Raw genomic sequence first — 21,372 nt, 5'->3', positions numbered from 1 at the left:
GCATGATGCAAGATGGACTCCTTGCAGCCTATTGCGGATTTTTGTCTTTACCTACAAATGCATTAACTGTTAAATGTGATAGCTTAACATATATCTAAAAGCATCAAATCCTATTGTGAAAAGTTTGTATTGCCCTGCTCATGGTTGTGAAGTCCCTTTCACAGTTTACACTCTTGACTGGGACCGTCAGAGCAATAGACGCCAGCAGGCTCATAGTTCGGTACAGGACACCAAACTCCTCATATTTTGACGACAGTTCAGACAATATTGCCAGCTGTGTCTTGTTCTGAAAAGGTTAAAAATGATATCAGTAACACAGTGACGTGTTCATGATAATGTCATGTAAAAATGTCACATTTGTAAGTTACCTTAAGTGGACCTGAGACCACTTGCTCCTTGAAAGAAGCCCATTCTTCAAGGACTGTTCCAAAATCGACACAGGAACAAAACTTCTCTACCAGTATCCTCCGTTTTGTGTTTGCAGTGTCAAAAGGGAGTGTAGCTGCATGTGGACCGAGTATTCCAAATGCAGCCACTACTCCAACCTCACAGAAACGTCTCTCGAGATAGGCAATGAGGCCAACCAATTATGGATCCATCACCTAATCAAACATGTGAAAAATGTCAGTAAACTATTAGTATAAATAAAACTGTGCAACAGCTATATTTAATTTAGATCAATAAAGTCAGACAAAAGCCACATAATTATACATGTGATTGAAATCTTTGCCAGTACTGCTGTCTGTCTCCTGCATTACCCCCTCTTCTCCCTCTTTCCTGTTCAGCAGAAATGCAGAATGCACCCCAGTCATCAAGGGTCTTCCAAATTTTGGGTCAACTTACTCATGTGTGAGCCAGGTTGATGACCACCAGAATCTTTTATGCCCTTTATTAAGGCCAGGGTGACAGGTACCTGAAAAAAATAAGCATATTGACTCACTCATGAGAAAATATTAATTGTGGTATAAACAATATATAAACTAGTGGTGGGCATAGATTAATTTTTTTAATCTAGATTAATCTAGATTAATTCCAAAATTAATCTAGATTAATCTAGATTAAAATGGCTCATTTGAATTCTGCCGAAGGCATTCAGAATATGTGTGCTACCCAAATAATGACTAAAAGTAAGTCTTTGAGAACGGGTTTCTCAAGCCAGGATGCGCATTAGACCAGGGGCTCATCTCCTGTTTCCAAAATGCATCACAAACTGCTTGAGAAAGCTGTTCTACTATGATAATTGGTGATGAAAATTAAATTATGTTCAATAAGATGAACTTGTGTTTACTTCCGCATTAGCTAAGGGATGATTTCCGTTTAGGTGGTACTTGAGACTGGAAGAGCTCCTACAGTACATTTACATTTAGTCATTTAGCAGACGCTTTTATCCAAAGCGATTTACAAAGAGTGAGGGAGCAACAAGCGATATGTCATACAGGAGCCATAATACATTAGATCTCAATACAAAGTTACTGGTTTCAACTAAAGTTAGACCACTACATGTTGAGAGAAAGTTTTTTTTTTTAAACCAATTCCGCATTGCACAAGGTGCAAACAACGTTAGTCTTGTCGATGTTCCGATTGGGAAGCTTCTTAAAAATTAATATTCCCTGAAGCAAACCTGGCGGCTTCATAGCTGCATCCATGTTAGCACTTCACGTTTGATGCGGTAATTTCACAGTAACGTTATGTTGTGTTCAGACCAAACGCGAATGGCGAGTGATTTATATGTTAATGCAAAGAGCCAATAGACCTACTTGCTGCGCGAATCGCGCGAATGAAGCCCTGGTTATGAGATGATGAGGCGGCGAGAATGAAGCCCTGGTTATGAGATGATGAGGCTGCTTCTGCTTCCGCGAATGACGCGAATCACGAGAGTTGAAAAATCTCGTTCTCGCCCCGTACAGTGCAGTTAAGCTGGTATACATCCGCGCTAAAATATCAAGGTGAAAGTCATCATAGCTTGCGTAGTATAGACCCAGCTCACAACCCAACTTTGAGAATAGATTAACGGCGACATTTTTTTTAACGCGCGATAATAGTCTCACTGCGTTAACGGCGTTAACGGCCCACCACTAATATAAACCTATATAAACAAAATATAAATAAACAAGATAAAAAATAGCAGTTGAGCTGAGGTTTTTAAGTTACCTGCTCTTTGATTGCCAGGAACATGACATCCTCCTTTTGAAAGAGCTTAGAGAGGCGTGCCAGGTGAGGGAGCACATCAGCTTGCAGATGAAGGGCGGCAATAAAGCGATAGGTGGCAAGGAATGAATGAAGTCCCTTGGCAGTAGGACATTTGCGGGTCTCTACTTCGTCTGCCAAGTCACCCAGTACAGCAGTTATGTTCCTAAGGAGTTTTTTTACTGCTTCCTGTTGGGAGAGCCACCGTGTGTCCTTTACTTGCTAGTCAATGACAGAAAAAAAACAGTTTAAAAAATGAATATAAATGCAAGTAAAGTATTCATATATGTCATTTTCCTTTAGGCATAACTTATTTACCTTCACTTTCAGCTCACACACACCGAGAATCTCTGCAGCGGCTTTCATAGAAGCAAAGCGGTTTGCACTGTTTCTGAAGTACAGGTGCAACTGTTCCAAACTGTCTCTGAATGTAGCCATGTAAGGCACCTCTTCAGATGCATCCTTACAGGCTAGAGCTAGCCTATGTGCAGCACAGTGGATACTTAGGAGCCGTGGCCATACCTCTGATAGCTGTTTTGCAACTCCATTTTGACTTCCAAAGCCCAAAGATTAGGTGTGTCGGTATGCCCTTCGTGTGGATAATATTTTTTAGTGCTGCCACTATTGAATCTGCTTTCTCGTCAGTAAGGCAAATCAGATCCAGGAATTGGCAGAAGGCCTTACCGGCATTGTACAAGTATCTAATTTGTCCAAATGATACATTTTATACTTTTCAATGATCTGTAATTTAAATTGTATTGGTCAATGAAATGTTACACTTAGAGTAGATCTACCTCACGTGAATGTCTAGCTGTCTGCACACAGATACATCTGTGGTCTCATCAATCTCCAAGCCTATGGCTCGTGACTGAGAAATATCCCTCAATATTGGCTTTTCAATGATAGTTGCCAGAATTGCAAGCATTTCATCAATTATTCTATGTGATCTTATAGTTGGTGCTTTCGGCAATCTAAAAAATTTAGAAAATGCATGACGAGTAAATGCAGTATGAATTCTTCTAAAACAAATTTTATGCAAATTACTTCCAATTACTTGTCAATATAGGGATCACATAAGACAAATAAGAAATATGGTAAACATTTACAAAAGAAGCTTACATTGAGCTTGTCAAAATAGGTGCAGCCCAAAAGATTAGCTAGTTGCAGCAAGGCTGGATAGTTGGTGTGGTGGGCTATTTCATGCTTTATTAGCCAGTACAAGCACTAGAACGCCCCCACCACAGCTTCATGTTCCAGGACAACTTTGGGGTCAAATGATGCAAGGACAGTGTTGCCTGAAATAACATGCATCATTCTTAATAAAGAATCAAACATATTATTGATCAAATCATAATAAAATAAAATGATCTGCTATCAAACTTGACTGGCGCTGTCCTGATGTTCTGTGATGCTCAGATGCCATATGTTTGTTAAGTTTTTCCTTTCTTTAGGACTGGCAGGGATACTCTATAAATGGCCGGGTCTGATTTCCTCTCACAACCGCTTGTTTATGCTGTCTACATATTCGACAGAACATTCCAAAAACCAAAAAGAAATCTATCTATCTATTTATCTATCTATTTATCTATCTATTTATCTATCTATCTATCTATCTATCTATCTATCTATCTATCTATCTATCTATCTATCTATCTATCTATCTATCTATCTATCTATCTATCTATCTATCTATCTGTCACATACATTGGTTGTCTGGGAGGGTAATGCTTTGTAAAAGCTAAAAAATGTTAACATAAGATATCTCTTTAAAAAATAAAATAAAATTATTTAAATCTTTTTAAATTTTTCCTTTGGAAATAACCTTTGTTAAATTTATAGAAGTATTTGTTAATATTAATGGACCAGAGCTTAAATAGTTTAATTTTTTAACTAACAACTAAAAAAAGATTTATAAATACTAACAAATATATTGCTCATTCATTGTTTGTTAATGTTAGTTAATACATTTATATGATAAACAAATTTTAAATGGACGTATTTTTTCTATGATGCATTTATTGGAGAATAATCCTGTCAGACGCAGCACTGCTGTGAACGCGCGCTGTTCTGAACGTCATCACGTGTGCAGGACATTCCCATACAACACAGAGCGGCCTGCATAGCGTATTAAATATCTCTTGTCTTATTTAATCAGCAGATTTACAATGTCCTGACTAAAAACATTTTAAACAAACATATGTAAATAGTAAGCGGCATATAATTCATTAATATACATTTTATTATTAATGAAATTACAGGTTTCAGTTACCTGTCATGTAATTACCACAATATATTATGAATAAGTTAGGCCGTACGTAATTGGTAGATGAGAACCCTGCTGTCACAATTATTTATGTATGTATTTAGTTACTTACCAAGATCAGTCTTGTACAGCCAAGGGGAGTATTTCCCCTCTGACAGCCAAACTGGGTCAAAACCTGTCATCCGGTGATGACGGACTTTTGATGCTTGTCAGTGGCAGGATGTGCAACAAGTAGACTTGGAGCAGGAGAGCTACTCCGGCTGCTACTCGCAGTAGAGTGGGCGCGTGCGCACTCATTGGGATAATTGTAAACGCGCAAACACAGACAGAAAAGACATGCCATCGTGGAAATAAGATAAATAACATATTACTTAAGGGCTATTTAGTTTGTTTAATGAAATAACAAATTGTAATCTGGCGCTATAAAGAAAATCAAATTTACTTGACCTTCAAGGGTGGCGGGGCAGGCCGTTTGGAGGGCAGGACGCCCCCCTTATATACACTCTAAAAAAAGGCTGGGTTAAAATAACCCAATTTGGGTTATTTTGGTAACCCAACATTGGGTCAAATATGGACAAACCCAGCGTTGGGTTATTTTAACCCAGCCAGTTGGGTTAAATCTTTGACCCAACATGCTGGGTTGTTTTATTTAAATCAACTTTTGCTTAAAAATTACATTGATGGTTTAAAACAAACCCGAAATGTTTAAAAATAATAATAACAAAATCACAGAGAAATACTCGAGGCATCAGTAAGAATCAAAAGTTTTATTAAGGATCAAAATGCAAGACAAAAGGAATTCATAAAAACATGCAATATGTTATGCTCAATGAACAATAAAATGGCATATAAAACACTTTGATGAAATGTATGTTTATACATATTTAAAGAACATTAATTTCAATAAATTACATTAGTTTAGATTTTAACATAAACATTTAACAAGGTTATTAAAGTGGCACAAGTAAATATAAATAGTTAGACAACTTAACACTTCAAAACGCTATAAAAAGTATTTTACTAAACCCTTGTTAATAGAACCGCATTTATATGTTAAAATATAAGTCTATGCACAAGTTTTCTATAAAAAAAGAAATAAACAAGCGTTATGGATGTGAAAAAGGGACACCGTAACTTTCCTCTTCATATAAACTCACAAAACATTTTAAATAGTGTTAGTTCTTTCGGTTTCAGCACTGCTTAACCTGACATATCCACGGAGCAGTCTTACTTAAGAGGATTCTTTTCCTAGGAGTTGTAGACAACAGTGTGGTGTGCACTTTTGGAAGTGGATGTCCAGCAGGAGGGTTTCTTTATCAATTTGTTCATCTATAAAGAGACAAGAAAAGAGACAAGAGAAGAATGTAAGGAAACTGGCCTACCCAGAGCACAATGGATTATAATAAACATATAAAGAAGTACATTAACATTTTACCTAAATAATGTTTACCTTTAAGCCTGTTATGAAAACATCCACGTTCCAGTTGACATTCTCTTGAATAGAATGATCCATTAATATTAGCTGTTATTCTGCAACCTGTCAGTGGGGGGAAAAAGAAGAGTGGGATCTAGTACAGAAACTGAAATACAGTCTTAAAAAATAATATTATAAACGTTAAAACAACCCTTCACTAATTCGACACACTCGGGAATAAGTAGAAGTCTAAAAAGAGCAACAATTGTTCGTCTCATATACCCAAAATTAACTATATCGCATTGTTAACCACTAACGTTATAAGAGCCAGCGGCTATTCCCGAAGCAATGGCCGAGATAGAGCTGCTCTCCACGGAGACACGACCGCTGACAGCCTGAAGCTCACACCTCCGACAGCGTCTTAACAAAATCTCAAAGAGGCGTTATGTTTATATATAAATCACGTATTTGAGTTCTTAACAATAACATTCTCGTCTAAAAGACTCTTAAATCTAAGTTCCGTCACCGAACATTAGCGGTATTTATAAAAAAAAATGAGTTGGATGTTTGCTTTTGACACGACGCTCTCGTGTCGACCTTAAACTAATATCAAGTTGCGTAAGTTACTGAACTAAATTCCTCACACAAGTCACACATTTCAGAGGAAATGTTCACCAAAAAGGAAGTTTAAATGATTAAAAAGCTGTAAATTAGAACAACGTGGGCATAACGTTACAGACTAGCTATCCAAAGCTAACGAAGCTAGATTGTAACGTTACTTTCAAACCTAATGCGAACAGCCGAATTTTGCATACTTTTGCATTTTTTTTTACAGTAATAGTTTTATACATTACAAACTCGTAAAACATACCTTTTATTCTCCGAATAACAGCTTTCCGAGATGAAGTGGATCAAAATGCCCGCGAAGGTAAAGTTTGTCTGATGCGTAGAGGAGTGGGAGGGGTTTACTCTCTCAACTGTCACTCAATTGGACCAGACTGCTAACCCAGCGTTTGGGTTACTCAAAAAATGACCCAACACTAAGAAAATAACCCAACAAAATGACCCAACAGGCTCAACCCAGCTGTTGGGTTAAACAAATAACCCAGCATTTTTTAGAGTGTAATGGTAGGGGAAACAATGTATCTTCTGTTGTGTTCTGCAGAAGAAAGACAAATAAGTTTAGTATGACATATAGGTTTGAAAAGTTAATGAAGACCGAATTGTAATTTTTGGCTAAACTATCCCTTATTATCCCATTGTCTGCAACTTTGAAGCATTTTTTTGTTAATTCTACTATGTAAAAATGTATATGTCATTTATTAAAAGACTAGAATTTACCTTTCAGAAAAAGCAGAAACAAAGGTGAGAGTCTTTTCACAAAACCTGATATCACACTTTGTGTTAAAATCAAGTTTAAAAAATAATAACAAAAAATGTGTAAGATAATGGAAATTTATGTCACATCATCAAAGTATATTTAATCAAAACAGTAAAAAGGCACGCTAAAGACTAAATGTATGCACTGGCATGGATAACAGTTGCTTACAATCTGCTATATGGAGTATCATACTGTATATCCATTTTTATAGGCAGAGTGAAGTCAAGAGACATTAAAATGAGTTAAACTTTAAGAAAATACAACTATTATTAAAACTCAGGGGCATTTTTACAGTATGTTGCCTTTTAATAATTGTCCCATTTATAATCTTAAAATTGTAATAATAAATAGTTTTTTATGATTTCGATGTCTCTATTTGGCTTGTCCTTTTTCTTAATTTCCTGTAAATTTTAGCGGTAACTAATGCAAATGAATGCTGGGAAAATGCAAACCTTGTGACCAGAATTCATTTTTATCAGGGGCACAATTGCATGTCCCCTCTTAGGTTTTACAGGTTTCTCCTGAACTTTATGCGGATAAGATATGTAGTTCCTACAGTCTTTAATATACACATTTACAGGTCCCTCATGCAAGAAAGATGCTGTTAATTAAGAACATTGCTTCTCATCCTCACACACACACATTTCTTGAGCACCACCGAGATGCCAAAGTACCCTGTGGATGAAGAATGTTACTGTACATTTATCTCTTCTCGGTAAGGTACTAGTAGATGTGGACAGATTTGTCTCCGTGCGCCTTTTATGTTTACGTGTTACTGTTGCTGAGCGCCTCTTTGAAAATCTTGAAAAGTGGGGTCTCCCGTCGGGAACGGGGATCAGAAAATTAGTGTTAATTACTTTTTGATCTATTGACACTTACTCTGCAGACATTCAATAGGTTTGTTACCTTAGAGCTGCAACAGCTCTCATCTATTCATTTGATTACTCGACTCTGAATAATGCATGAGCGAGTCAGCTGCTGGGAAGCGGCATCATTTGTAAAATGCTGAGAAGGCAATGCCAGCAGCATTCAATCATCGGAATGATATTGTTAAACCAATCATATGAATCCCATTATTAAACCATAAAGTTTAAATCCCTCTTGGATTTAAGTTGATGCCGTCCCTTGCAGGCAGTCCCGACTCCATCTGTTGATTATGTATTATCTTGTAGAGCGTGAGGCCATTGTCTACTTTTCCGTTGAATTTACTCCACCTTCCAGTTGTGAGAAGTTCAAGCAGTTAAAAAGTATCATTATTATAAACCTGCTTTGTCTTCATTGACCATAGGGCCCTTAAATTATAAAGGGTGGTCTCTGGCCGCCATACGCCTAATGGATTTGTCATCCATAAACGACAAAATTGAATTAATCACTGTCCAGTTTCCAATAAGACGGGATGAAATAAACCAGCCTGAATTTGAAACTATTTCACAAGGTGCCTAATTCGTATCAATTCGTACAATAAGAATCGTACAAAAACATACAATTATTAAAAATACGCCATACTGAAACCCTTTCCCTAACCCCACCCCTGAACCTTACGTCACTGGTGTGAAAGCAAATCATATTACACAGTACAAATGAGATTGTACAAATTCATACAAATTACCCACATCGTAAAATAGTTACGAATTGCAGTGAAATTGCGTTGAATTAAACATTTTATTTATTGCGCTCACCCTTTTTTTTTTTATGGATTTCGAAGCATTCCTCCTTGCTGATACCTGTAAATAAGTTATCTGGTCTCAGTCAAGCTGTTTGGAAAATAATTCGGTCACATTTTCTTTTTTTTAAATCTGTCGTAACAAAGTTTGTCTCTTTTTCATGCAACCCCGCATATTCAACAGGACACACGTAAGATTGGAGTGTGACACATTACATTCAATATTTGCTTACACCCAAAAAACGTTTACTTAAAACTCATCAAAACTCTTGTTTTGATCGCAATAGTCCTAAAAAGCTTTCTTGCATGCTCCATGGAAGGCTTTCTTGTCCCATAAAACCTGAAGTGCTTGAGTCTCATGCTTTCAGAATTTATCAATTGGAGTTATATCGTCTTCTCCAGACTCAGTTCTGCTAATGACAGCAGCTGCGGGGATGAGAGCTTCGTTTTTCCCACTGAGAAGGTGAGAGAGCTGGTTTGATGCAGTGTTCAGCAGTGTCTGATGCTTGTCCTGGAGCTTCCACTAAAGCTCTCCTGTATTATTACTCCAAAGTCCCTCAGGAGAACATGGCTGATGAATTGTTATTGCCTCTCGCTCCCTACTAACTTCTGCTAGGTGATACATCTTGACAGAACACTTGAGAGAGAAAGCGCGGGGATTAGTAAAGGTCATCATTTTGTGATGAGATATGAACGTTTTTACAATTCTGTAGTCTGGAACACATTTAGAAAAACTACTATGGTATTTACTGCGTACTGTACCTTAGCTATGGAATTTAAGGCTGTTTGACCTAAAACCAAGCTTGGGCGTTTTACTATATTTCAAACAGCCTTTTAAAGTGCAGTTGTTCCGATATTTGTGTGCTGGCTATAAGGATTGCACTCCTAAATGCCAAAATAAAGTAATCTAATTGAGGTATATGTGGTATTTTAAGAAGCTGTGTTTTTCTCATATTTATTTATTTATAACCAACCTTTTCTTTTTGTATACGTTGGTATATTACTTTAGATCTGAAATGTGATTTGTGCTAACCTTTTGAACATATATATATAAATATACTTTCAAAACAATTCTGTGCAATATTTCAGAACCTCGGCCTGAAGTATATGATCATTTGAAATACAGGGATTTAAAATTGGGAATTACTGACTGAGCTATCCTGACCCCATTTTCTACAGTGGCCCATTTGATCATGGTCTTTGAGTACTTTGCTTTTCAAACTGGGGGTCAGAACCCACTTGTGGGTTGTAAAGTGAGATTAAGTGGGTCACAAAGTCAATTGGGTGTCACAGTGAAAGACACAAAACTTTTGTCCATGTTAGGACTAGCATAGACTGGTTTAGATGTCTTGCCATAAGTAATTTATTTTATTGCTGGAATTTAATGTGTACTTCCTTTATACAATGCACAGTAAAATTTTTTTTTTTACATAAATTTGATATATTTTTAAAATGAATTAGAAAAATCTCAGATTACAGAAACCAGTTACATAAATAGACTGCAAATTAACAAATTCAGTATAAAATAACATAGTTTTACTTTACAAAAAAATGGTTTGTTTTTATCTGCCGTTGTTGGTTGTTTCTTCCTTCTGACCTGTGAAGGGTGGGATTATGCTGACCTATATGTTAAGTAAATATCACTGTTGTCCTTCTGAAACCTTGTATCTTCATATTTCATGAATTTAATTTTTTACCATAATTCATTATTATGAGTCACCATTTATGTTTGTCACTGGGTTCTGAAAAAATATCTAACCAATAAAAAACAGAACTTTGACAACACAGTATTTAATCATTTAAATAGTGCAGTGTTTTTTCAATTTCATGAAAGAGAGCGAATGTGGACATCCAAGTTTTTGGAAAGGACAGAGACAATATGGACAAGTGGGTTCAACCAATTGAATGAACTCATTTCATGCATAAGTTTTAAAAAGTGCTTATGCAGTCATAGTAACTCTCACTTACCCAATAAATTGCATTAGCAGGAACAGAATTTTTATTATCTTTAGAAGATTGGAGAGAGAGTCTAGATGTAGACCTACAATGGAAAATATATCAACATGTATCAATGTTTTCATCCTGATTTACAGCTTTAAGCGTGTAATAATTGTGTCTCTGTTGTGGTTTCAAACAGAGATGGCAAATTAAAACTAGTGAAATACATAAAAACATCGACAAGCTTCCAAGCTGCTATTAAGTCAAGCTGTTTTAGAGTCGTAGCCAACATGAATTTGAGTTTCCACAGCATTATATTTGGATAAGTAGTTTTCGTTGAAATCATTACCTATAGCGTAGTGTTTGATTTACCAGTAGAAGCCCTCAGAGGATAAAGTATTTCCACCTCTACAGCCTCCCCCCACTTTTTGTGAAATTGAACTACTCTCCTGCATTAGTTCTTGTCCTTGATAAAAGGATTAACCCTCCTCCGGTTCCATTAAAAGCCAGCCCTGCCACCTCTGGCCCCATGTTTTCCAGTGGCAGAGTAAGGACAAGAAAGTTTAGGTGTAAAAATGCAATATCCTAAAGCGTTGCTGTGTAATTTAAGGCCATGACCTCCTTTAGCAGTAGGATCTCCACTTGGTCACTTCAATTATAAACTGCAGCCCTGCTTCAATCTTGGATTTCTTGCTCCACCCAGAATGCATCTCCATCCTCATGTTTGAGAAACAAAAAGAGTCTTTTAATTCCAGCTCGGTTTGTTATTTGCTCCTTGAACACGTATCCAATGTTTGCCAAACCAAAATGTAGAATGCAGAATGCCAGGGAAAACAAAATTATGGGCAAATTCAATAAAACCTTTGTTAATATGTGTGCTTGCAATTAAGGTATATCATACCAATTTTCCTTTTCTATCCTCACAGCTCAGCCAAATCCACCCAAAATCCACGAGGGATGGTGGGCTTACAAAGAAGTTGTTCAGGGGAGCTTTGTTCCAGGTAATCATTTTAAATATTTGTTTACTAAGTGTCATGATCAGTGTATTTCAGTGTAGCTTTCTATTCTTGTGCATGGATTTATTAGTAATAATTAGAGACTAATACTTGGATAATTCTTGATTTAACTCACTAATTTTATACATCATAATAACTTTATTTTAATTTAATTTATTTTCCAGTTCATTACAACATAGCCGTTTTAATTACACTGCCTTAACATAAAGTATATATATATATATATCCTGTCTTATAACCATATTAGTATTTTACTTCGTTTTTCTAAGCTCTTCAATGGACGGAGCTTCAGAAATTACTTTAAAGCATTTAGATTATGGCTTCTTTTGAAAGATTCACAAGCTCAGGATCTTCTTTAGAATCTGTCAAGGTCTATAGGCTTCCAAATGCAGGAGTAAAACCTCAATGTCCTGCTAATGATACTATTCTGACTCCAGTTAAAGTGAAGCTAGAACTTTAGCTCCTGCCCTTTAGAGGTTAAGTAACGGCTGCTAAAGGCTAGTTAGTATCTGTCTACTTCTTTAGTTAAACATGGTTAGAATAATTTATAACTCTGATGCAATCATTTGGTGTTGTGGTGGTTGTATTCTTGTTTAAATTAAATATGCTTGCTATACTATACAGTGCTGTTGAAAGTATTACGATTTTCTTATGCGATACATTTTTAAAAATACAAACTACTTGAGTGACTTTTGAGTCAATTTGAGTGAAATTAAAATATCAGTGAATTTCTTTGCATAATATGTTCCAGTTTTGCTTTAAAGATAGCATACTGGAATGCTTCTTTAATCCTATGTAAAATCTGATCACAGCAGGATTTCATCTCGTGTGCTTTATTGCAGTGGTTCCCAAAGTGGGGTTCGCGACCCCCTGGGGGGTCGCGTAGTGGGGGGTGGGGGGTCACGAGATGATTTACAGAAACTTAATTAAAAAAAAAAAAAAAAATTGTATATGTTAAAAAAGGTAGTAATGATGCGAGTATAAATTTAGGATAATTAAAATAAACTGGAAATAAAACTTCCCGACCAATATGACATGATATGATGGATAAGGTCACCATTTAATGTAACCACGGAAAATAATCTGGCGTCAGATATGGAAGATGCGCTGATAGAACTGTTCGAGTTCTGGGTTTCTGTTGCGCTGGAATATCCACAGTCGTCGAAAGCCGCGTTGGATGGACTCATGCAATTTGGCTTAACGTATTTATGCGAAAAGACATTCTCCGCGCTGACATTAAGAATAAACACAGTTCACGGTTTAACGTGGAATATGATCTGCGGGTGGAATATGATCTGCGGGTGGAATATGATCTGCGGGTGGCGATCTGCTTTGCTCCGCGCACAGCGCCCATCCATCACATTAGGCGTTTTTTTCTGAATACAAAGATATTGTTGTATGCGTGTTACAGGCAGCTTGTTCGTATTCTGTCTTTATTTCACAGTTATGGGATGTATTTGTTTTTGTCCGTAATTTGTTAATAAAATAGCCTGGTTTAGAGATTGTGTTCCTTTTTGTTTTAGCTCTGTCAGTATGTAACCGAATCGCAAATCCTTACAAGCTGTCGGAGGAAAACACAAAGATGAGAAAGGAGGGGGAGGGGGGGGGGGTCGCGGGTCGTCAGCAGTCTAATATTGGGGGTCGTGGTCTGAAAAATTTGGGAACCCCTGCTTTATTGGAAGGAAATCAGACCACTTTGACCAAAAATGGACACTATCATAAAGTGTTTTATTTAATTAGGCCAAAAACACTAAAAAAAGGACTAATTTTACATCATAATGTTTCTTTATTTTAATATGTTTGACATTATGGAAATTTATATTCTGTATTAAATTAAATTAAATTAAATTTCTGTATTAAATTTTTCAAATAATTAATCAAAATTTCAGAAATGTATTACATTTGTTCAGCAGCTCAGGATAATGAGTTTTATCCAAAGCAACTTACAAATGAGGAACACCATGTTCTTTATTTTGAACAAAAGTAATTAAGAGTTCTCCAGAACTCTCCTACAGGAGCAGCTTTTTAAAGCACTAAAGGTGCGATACATACATGAACCATGCCTCAGAAGGTAACCGTCTTAATATTTAGGGGTCAAGCTCACGAAGGGTAGGCTCAGAGATGACGTATTTTTGTATGCATGACCAGGAAGCAAGATAGCATTATAGAACTTCCGATTCCATCGCTCCAAAGTTTTTTAAGGGCGTTTTTAGTAAATCGCCCAAAATAAGGTCTGTGGTAAACAAAACCGCTAATTATTTTCACATTTTATTCTATTACATAAAACTTTTTTTAAAGTCTTATTGTGTCTTTAAAACAGCGGTTGCTAACAAGTTGCTTAAAGTGACAACTTCCTTTGGCGGGGACGTTGGACGTCATTGCACATTTAAAGCTTACAAATAAATGCAACATTCGAAGTATGTGCAACAGCGCGGCACTTACTTCCGGGTTAGCCTACAAACATAACGTCATCTCTTAACCTCTCCATTGTATACGTTAGTTTTCTCCTACTTTTTCTTCTCCTCCTTTTCCTTCTCCTCCTTCTCATTCTTCTTCTTCCACTGTGGAAGTCTATGGCTGCCCATAGAACCATATGCAGGAAAGTTATGAAATTTTGTACATGGAAAGTGGACCGTCTCATCGTTATCAAGAACAATTTTAGAATCTCTAACTCAAACCCTCTAGCACCACCAACAGTCCAAATTTGCACATACATTTTCACTCTTGAACCATAAAGTGTAGAAACAAAGTTATTTTTTTCTCTGAATCCCGAGCTCAGGGGGGCACGGTGGCTTAGTGGTTAGCACGTTCGCCTCACACCTCCAAGGTTGGGGGTTCGATTCCCGCTTCCGACTTGTGTGTGTGGAGTTTGCATGTTCTCCCCGTGCCTCGGGTGTTTCCTCCGGGTACTCCGGTTTCCTCCCCTGGTCCAAAGACATGCATGGTAGGTTGATTGGCATCTCTGGAAGAAATGTCCGTAGGGTGTGAGTGTGTGAGTGAATGAGTGAGTGTGTGTGCCCTGCGATGGGTTGGCACTCCATCCAGGGTGTATCCTGCCTTGATGCCCGATGAATCCTGAGATAGGCGCAGGCTCCCCGTGACCCGAGGTAGTTCGGATAAGCGGTAGAAAATGGATGGATGGATGGATCCCGAGCTCACACTAATTCAAATTCCCTATGACGTCATTTTCTATCATGAAAATTTTAAAACTTTTACCTAGGATTAGAAATCAGATTTTCATTAACTCATGATCAGACATGACCATGTGTACTTCCCTTTGTGCCCTTGTTGGGTTTGACCCTGTAATTGTTGCTTGCAGCTATATTTCTAATAATTATTCTCTGCAATGCTGGTAATCCCATAATGCATTGTGCCCAGCTCAGTGAGATAAATAAAAATATTTCATGTTGAGAAAAAATGATTTAAAATTGTTCAGTTTAATTACAAATGGATTTTTAGTTATTTTTTGTGAGTTTCGAGATTGATATGCCGCTTAAGGAGAGGCACATTGGTAGGTTTTGGAACACAGTTCATATCTGGAGAGAAAATAAGTTGTTCTCTCTCTGTTTATAAACTATATAAACAGAGAGAGTTTATATATATATAAACTCTTTATGAAGTTGTAGCCTAGGTGGGGACTCTCGGGGTCTACAAAAGGGCATCAACAAGAGCAAGGCAAAAGTTCAGTCTCATGATTTATGATATCTTATTTACGTTTGTTGTTTCTATGGGCTCTTTAATCGTTTTTGCGGATTACGCCATTCAACATTATGAGGTAGACCAAAATGAAGGATTTTAAAAGAGATCACGGGTTTAAACCAGTTCCCCTAAATCCTAGTATCATTTTGTGGAAAATCACGCTGGGTTTAGATGCACACCATCTTGAGGTGCCGAGAGGGGTGTTGGATTGGCAATCTGGTTCCTGTTTATTCACCAGAGGTGTGGGATGGACATCATGGTGAGGAAGGGGCAGCTGTATTTTGATGATTGTTTAATACTCTGTGCCTTGAAATCCAAAGAGGCTGTTATCTGAGAGCCCCGTAGTTCCTGTACTGTATGTTACAGCAGGGCTCGGCGTTCTAAGAGAGAGAGCCTGATGAAATGGATGGTGCCCCTGACCTGCCGCTGGCTCATGAGCTGGAACATGTCAAGCTCTAGAGTGTGGTTTTAACATGCCTTTTAATATTGCACATAGTAGCTTGTTTTTGTTGTGTGCGCGAGTGATTGGGATAATTTGGAGGTCTGTGACAGGACAATAGAAAGTCTACCCTAGAGTGGGTTTTTTTAAATCCTGAATCCTGAAAGAGTAGATTGAGTCAGCTCTTCAAAACATGATCGCTCTATTGAAAGAACGCAATCGCAGGTGTTGAATGGAGTATGAAAGTATGGTTGAGTACTTTCAGGTAGGCCCCAAATATGTTTCCAATATAAAAATGATGCAGATATGGAGATGGTGGTCTAGTGGGTTAAACCACTGAACTGGTAATCAAAAGGTTGCTGGTTCGATCCCAGCAGCCACCTCCAGTGTGTCCTTGAGCAAGACACTTTACTCCTTGTTGCTCCAGGGGGATTGTCCCTGTAATAAGTGCACTGTAAGTCGCTTTGGATAAAAGCGTCTGCCAAATGACTAAATGTAAATGTAAATGTAGATATCCTGACAATTGTTGTCATTTGAATGTGCTTTTTATCTGCCATTATGTTCCTGTTGAGTGCCATTAGTTTTGTGATCCTTCCTTGTTTAGTGACTTAGGAGAGCTTTAACACATCATTTCAACTTCAAAGATGTCAGTAGCATCTCTGATTGTAGACTGCTTTAGTGTTTTTTTTTTATATAAATCAACAAACAAATTTAATTAAATAATTCAGACACGTCTCCACATGGCACTTTTCATGTATCAGGTAGATTTACAACCAGAGAAAAATTTGTAAACACAGGGAAATATCCAGGAACAGTTACCGTAAACTGTAATATGCAATACTAAAAACAGTATATTAAACATTGAAATATACTATAATATACTACATAAATATACTTAAAAGGATAGTTAATCGAAAAAGAAAAATCTGTCAACATTTACTTACCCTCGGGTTGTTTTAAACCTGTACAGATTTCTTTGTTTCAATGAACACAGAGAAAGATATTTGGAAGAATGTTATCAATTTTCCGTTCAGGGACATCATCCCCTACCGTAGGAGAACTATTTATTACATTTTTTGTTCTGTTGAACACACAATGAGATATTTTGAATGATTTAGGAAATCAAAGAGTTCTTAGGCACCTTTGACTACCATTTCATTCTTCGTACTATGGTAGTCAATGATGTCCCGGAACTGAAAATTACTAACATTCTTCCAAATTTCTTTCATTGTGTTCATCGGAACAAAGTAATTTATAAAGTTCTGACATAACATGAGTACGAGTAAATAATGACAGAATTTTCAACTTTGAAAGAAAAATCCCGTTAAAACTACAGAATAATTGAATATGCTGTAGGAATTTATTAGTATTATTACTGTAATATGGGGCAGACTGGCCATCTGGCATCAGGGACGGCGGCAGGGGGGGTTATCCCGCCCCCTCAGATCATAATTAATGTGATTAAGAAATTTTAATGATATCTTATTTAGAAATTTGATTTATGAATTGTATTTTAATATTCACATTAAAAAGACAAAAGTAATATTTAGGATGGCAAAGTCACATTTTGTTATCGTTTCACCCTAACATTATGTTGGCATTAGGTTAGAAGGTATCACACGGAGATCATCAAGGGAGTCATGCCCACCAAGTGGCAGAAAGACTGAATGCAGCAGCGCTTGCCGCTGTCTGTACACTATTTAAAACATGCAAAAGTTGTGCGATTAATTGTGCACAAGAATCTGAGATTTCTTTTTACAGACTGCTGAATGATAAAAATAAGCAAAAGGATCGCTGCAATTCGCAGAAACAAATGAAATCGTGAAACGTGGATGTGTGCTAACCATTTCATGTCAGACTCAGGTATGATGTTTTCGCTGAATCGTACAGTAATGGTGTTACCTAAACCTACTTTCTGAACATTCAATTTTGCGTAAATGTAAAGTTTTCACAGCATTTATGGTGAATAATCCTTGTTAGTTCTACAAACGGACAAGGGCTATAGTTAGATAACACTAGTAAAAACGAACCCAGTCTAACTTGTAAGTCAGACACTTTGAAAATGTGTGAAACCATGTTAATATTACATTATTAGTTGCATTTTAAGAAAAAACAACACAGATATACGATCTCAAAAATGTAAATATTTACATTCAAATATTTATTTTGTACTGTATTTCAAATTACAAATCACAATTGTGTGACTAAAATGTATGTGATGCAATTTTTTCGAAAAAAAAGTGATAATCATTGTATTGTACAATGTTGTAATAATCTTATATTGTAGTAAGATTATTCAGCGCTTTGACATCTGTAAATTGCTTGCTAGCTTTTATTGTGTTTCTACTAGGGACATGACTTGATTACAATTAAACATAATTTTAAGAACCTATCCTATACAGGATGTATTTTCTAGCCGGGATTATATGTGTCACGTGATCGCCCCTTCTTCAGAGCTCAGCTGATGGCGACTCTGTCTGGCATATAGGGACTTTTCCGGGTGGGTCAGGGCCGAAACGTGAAATAACGTAGGAGGAAACCATTTTTCCGGGTTGTCACAGAAACCGTTGAGTTTTAGCGTGTGTGTGTTGCATGTTTTTTCTACTGTGACTCAATTTATTCAGTCTTGCCGAAATTTCTGCGTTACACGGTAATTTCCATTTTCTGTTCCTGATTTTGCAGTTGTGTTTGTGTTTTCCACATCGCAGAAATCATAGGGCCTTATCTGTACTGTTAGAAGGATTACGATGATTTTCATTGTTGACATCTGGCCATTGAATGACAGCCATGTTACACGGGCTGTGAACCCTGATGCAGTTCATTGCGCACATATAGCTGTCTATATCTAGAGTCACCTAAAGCATTCATTTAAGTGGTGGTTAAGCTACACTAAATCAATAAAGGATGCTAATAGGCAGGTAGCTCCCGCATGTCTAGTAGTTACAAGCGGTTTAAGGATTGACAGCTCCTGGTCGAAATGTAATTAAGGACAGAGAAGAGTTGTCTATTGGAGCACAAAATGAGCTGTGTCTTAAATGGAGAAAGTGACCACCGGGATAGAAATCTAATTTCACCTCTACTCACATGTTTAGATGGCATTTAATTTGTGTATAATTTTAAATTCTCTGTGCATTCAGGCTCTACTGATCACTTTGTTGCATTCTCTCTAGCTTTGCATATCATGCACATGGCTTCTGCAAAATCAGCAACTGTCACAACTTTCAAGACAGCCAAAACAAATTTTCTGCAATGCCAGAAATGGGTCGCAGATGGAGGACGTGGCATTAAACGTCTTTCCCTCCCTCTGCGAGATACACAATAATCTCTGAACAGTCTCATATAAATCTGTTTGAGTCAGTTCTGATCAACACAGATTGTATAGCTGATGCAATGCTTCGTGTGGATGAGAACGTCAAGGAAAATCACTGCGATACGGCAGAAAGAAAGTTTGAGAGATAAACCTGTGGGCTAAACTAAATGTTTCCAAATCATTTCAAGCCAAAATACCTATTTTAGAGTCTCAGCAATTGCAATTCATGACAGATTAGTCAGACATTCGATGTAATGATGAGGGATATATATATATAATATGTCAATTAGGAAGTTTCCAGATATTATGCCGTTCCCCTGTGCACGCATCATTTGGCACTAAATGGCCCGATGGGTCTACTCCATAGTGGATCTGCAGTCAGGATATTAAAATTGTGTACCACTTATTGCCTCTTTTGTACAATCCCAGGTGTAATGCTACATATGTAATATAAAGAAGGTTTGAGAGCAGTTTTATCAAAATGCAAGATCATTTGAATATAAATAAGATGTTCTCCCAGGAAGCCATAGAAGCAAATATTAATCATAACAGTATTTGAATTGAACTAAACCTACAAAAGATTGCCTGCCTGTGCCAAAATACATGTACACAGAACTCTTTATTTCTACTTCTAGAAAGGGTGGGTTATGAGCAAAGGAATTTGGGGTGTGTATTTATACATATATGTACATTAATTTTTTGCTAAACATATCCAAGTGATTCATGTATCGTCAAAAGTTAAGCATCACTAACTCAATTTTATTTATTTATCCACATTTTTGAATGAAAGAAAACGCATTACAACCTTGAAATAACAACTGTAACTTTTAAATGATCTTCTAACTAAAAACAATTAAGAATCATAAACAATATTTGAAAAATTATATTTTATAATAATTATATTTTAACGTCTTCAAAGTTAAACAATTGTTAAAAGAATGCAAAAATGTTTACTTGGAACACACCCAGCTTGTTTAAGGTCTTAAACCGGGAAAGCTTTTTAGACACTTTTGAAGGAATTGTCATCTATTCTGGACTCTTATTGGCTGTTTTTATTCATTATTTGGTCCAAGTAAAACATTAATAAAATTATAAAAAATTTGTAATGAAGGAATTTCATATATATTGCCGAAATTCCAAATGTTTAAACATACATCTACAGATACAAAGACTTGAGATTGAGAAACGTTTTTGTCAAGTGATCTTAAACTTTTGACCCGTATTATCATATTATTATTATAAACGTGTAACCGTGCTTCTGTTTAAATCTTAAAATCTTTAAATATTAGCTGTGAGGTTGCCCAAGAGTAAGAGAGAAACCAAGAGTTACCAAACAAGGGACACATCAAAGTTGAATTGCTTCTGTTATAAACAACAAACCTGTCAGCACCGGAAGCATCATCAAAATGAAGTGAGTGCAGCTTTACATCATTTTAAAGCCACAGCACACATATCGTACTGCGGTGTATAGCAGAATCTCTACTGGTCATCAAGCATAACGCAGTACAGTGATTAAAGACACAAGCCATGCGGTGCGCTCCTATTGTTTTCGAGGTAAATAAACGCATCATGCTGCAGCCTTAATCTCCGGGTACGAGAGCCCCGACAACAAAAATCCCCACCGCAGCTGAATGGTCATTCATCTCATTGACAGTCATACCCACTTTTCCTGAAGGCATGCAGGAATGGTAAGTTAAGGCAGAGAAACGTATCCAGAGTAGCTAATTTTCTCTGTGGTGGTGAAATACATCACACAGCAGTTCCTCTCGGGATGCGTGACAGCTGTATGTATTAAGAGACCGACTGATGGATGGGGGTGCAGTGAGGAAGACTCTCATAACCTGCTCTTTATTTACCGCTGCTTGCCTGGCGGACTGACGATAGGTGGACCGGGATGGGCTGTGACGTGCACCAGACTGCTCAGGACGTCTTGGGGGAGAAACTTAAGTTGCTCCGTTCTGTCACTCAAGACTGAATGACCTGTTATCATCCATCAATCAGAACAGTGGCAGCAAAGCTAAAGGGCTCACGCTGTAGCTGGAAACCTGAAAGCTTTAAATGA

The 21,372-nt window shown here is 37.0% G+C and overlaps 1 protein-coding gene and 1 long non-coding RNA gene across 3 annotated transcripts in view; one reads left to right on the top strand and one right to left on the bottom strand.

Moving 5' to 3' along the window:
• The window catches only part of ca10a (carbonic anhydrase Xa), a 145,965-nt gene that overhangs the window by 7,160 nt on the left and 117,433 nt on the right, over positions 1-21,372 (top strand). For both annotated transcript variants that reach the window (XM_056770519.1, XM_056770520.1), the window contains exon 3: positions 11,773-11,847. In XM_056770519.1, coding sequence (XP_056626497.1) covers positions 11,773-11,847 — 75 coding nt within the window. The remainder of the gene's footprint in view (positions 1-11,772; positions 11,848-21,372) is intronic.
• On the bottom strand, positions 4,986-6,879 carry LOC130438577 (uncharacterized). Its single transcript, XR_008909349.1, has 3 exons — positions 6,736-6,879; positions 5,901-5,987; positions 4,986-5,779 (listed from the first exon to the last, which is right to left on the bottom strand). It is a non-coding gene; the product is annotated as an uncharacterized LOC130438577 (long non-coding RNA).

This window comes from Triplophysa dalaica, chromosome 17 (genome assembly GCF_015846415.1).
Source record: "Triplophysa dalaica isolate WHDGS20190420 chromosome 17, ASM1584641v1, whole genome shotgun sequence".
NCBI classification, from domain to species: domain Eukaryota; kingdom Metazoa; phylum Chordata; class Actinopteri; order Cypriniformes; family Nemacheilidae; genus Triplophysa; species Triplophysa dalaica.
Note: the sequence above shows the minus strand (reverse complement) of the source record. Positions and strands in the feature narration are given on the sequence as shown.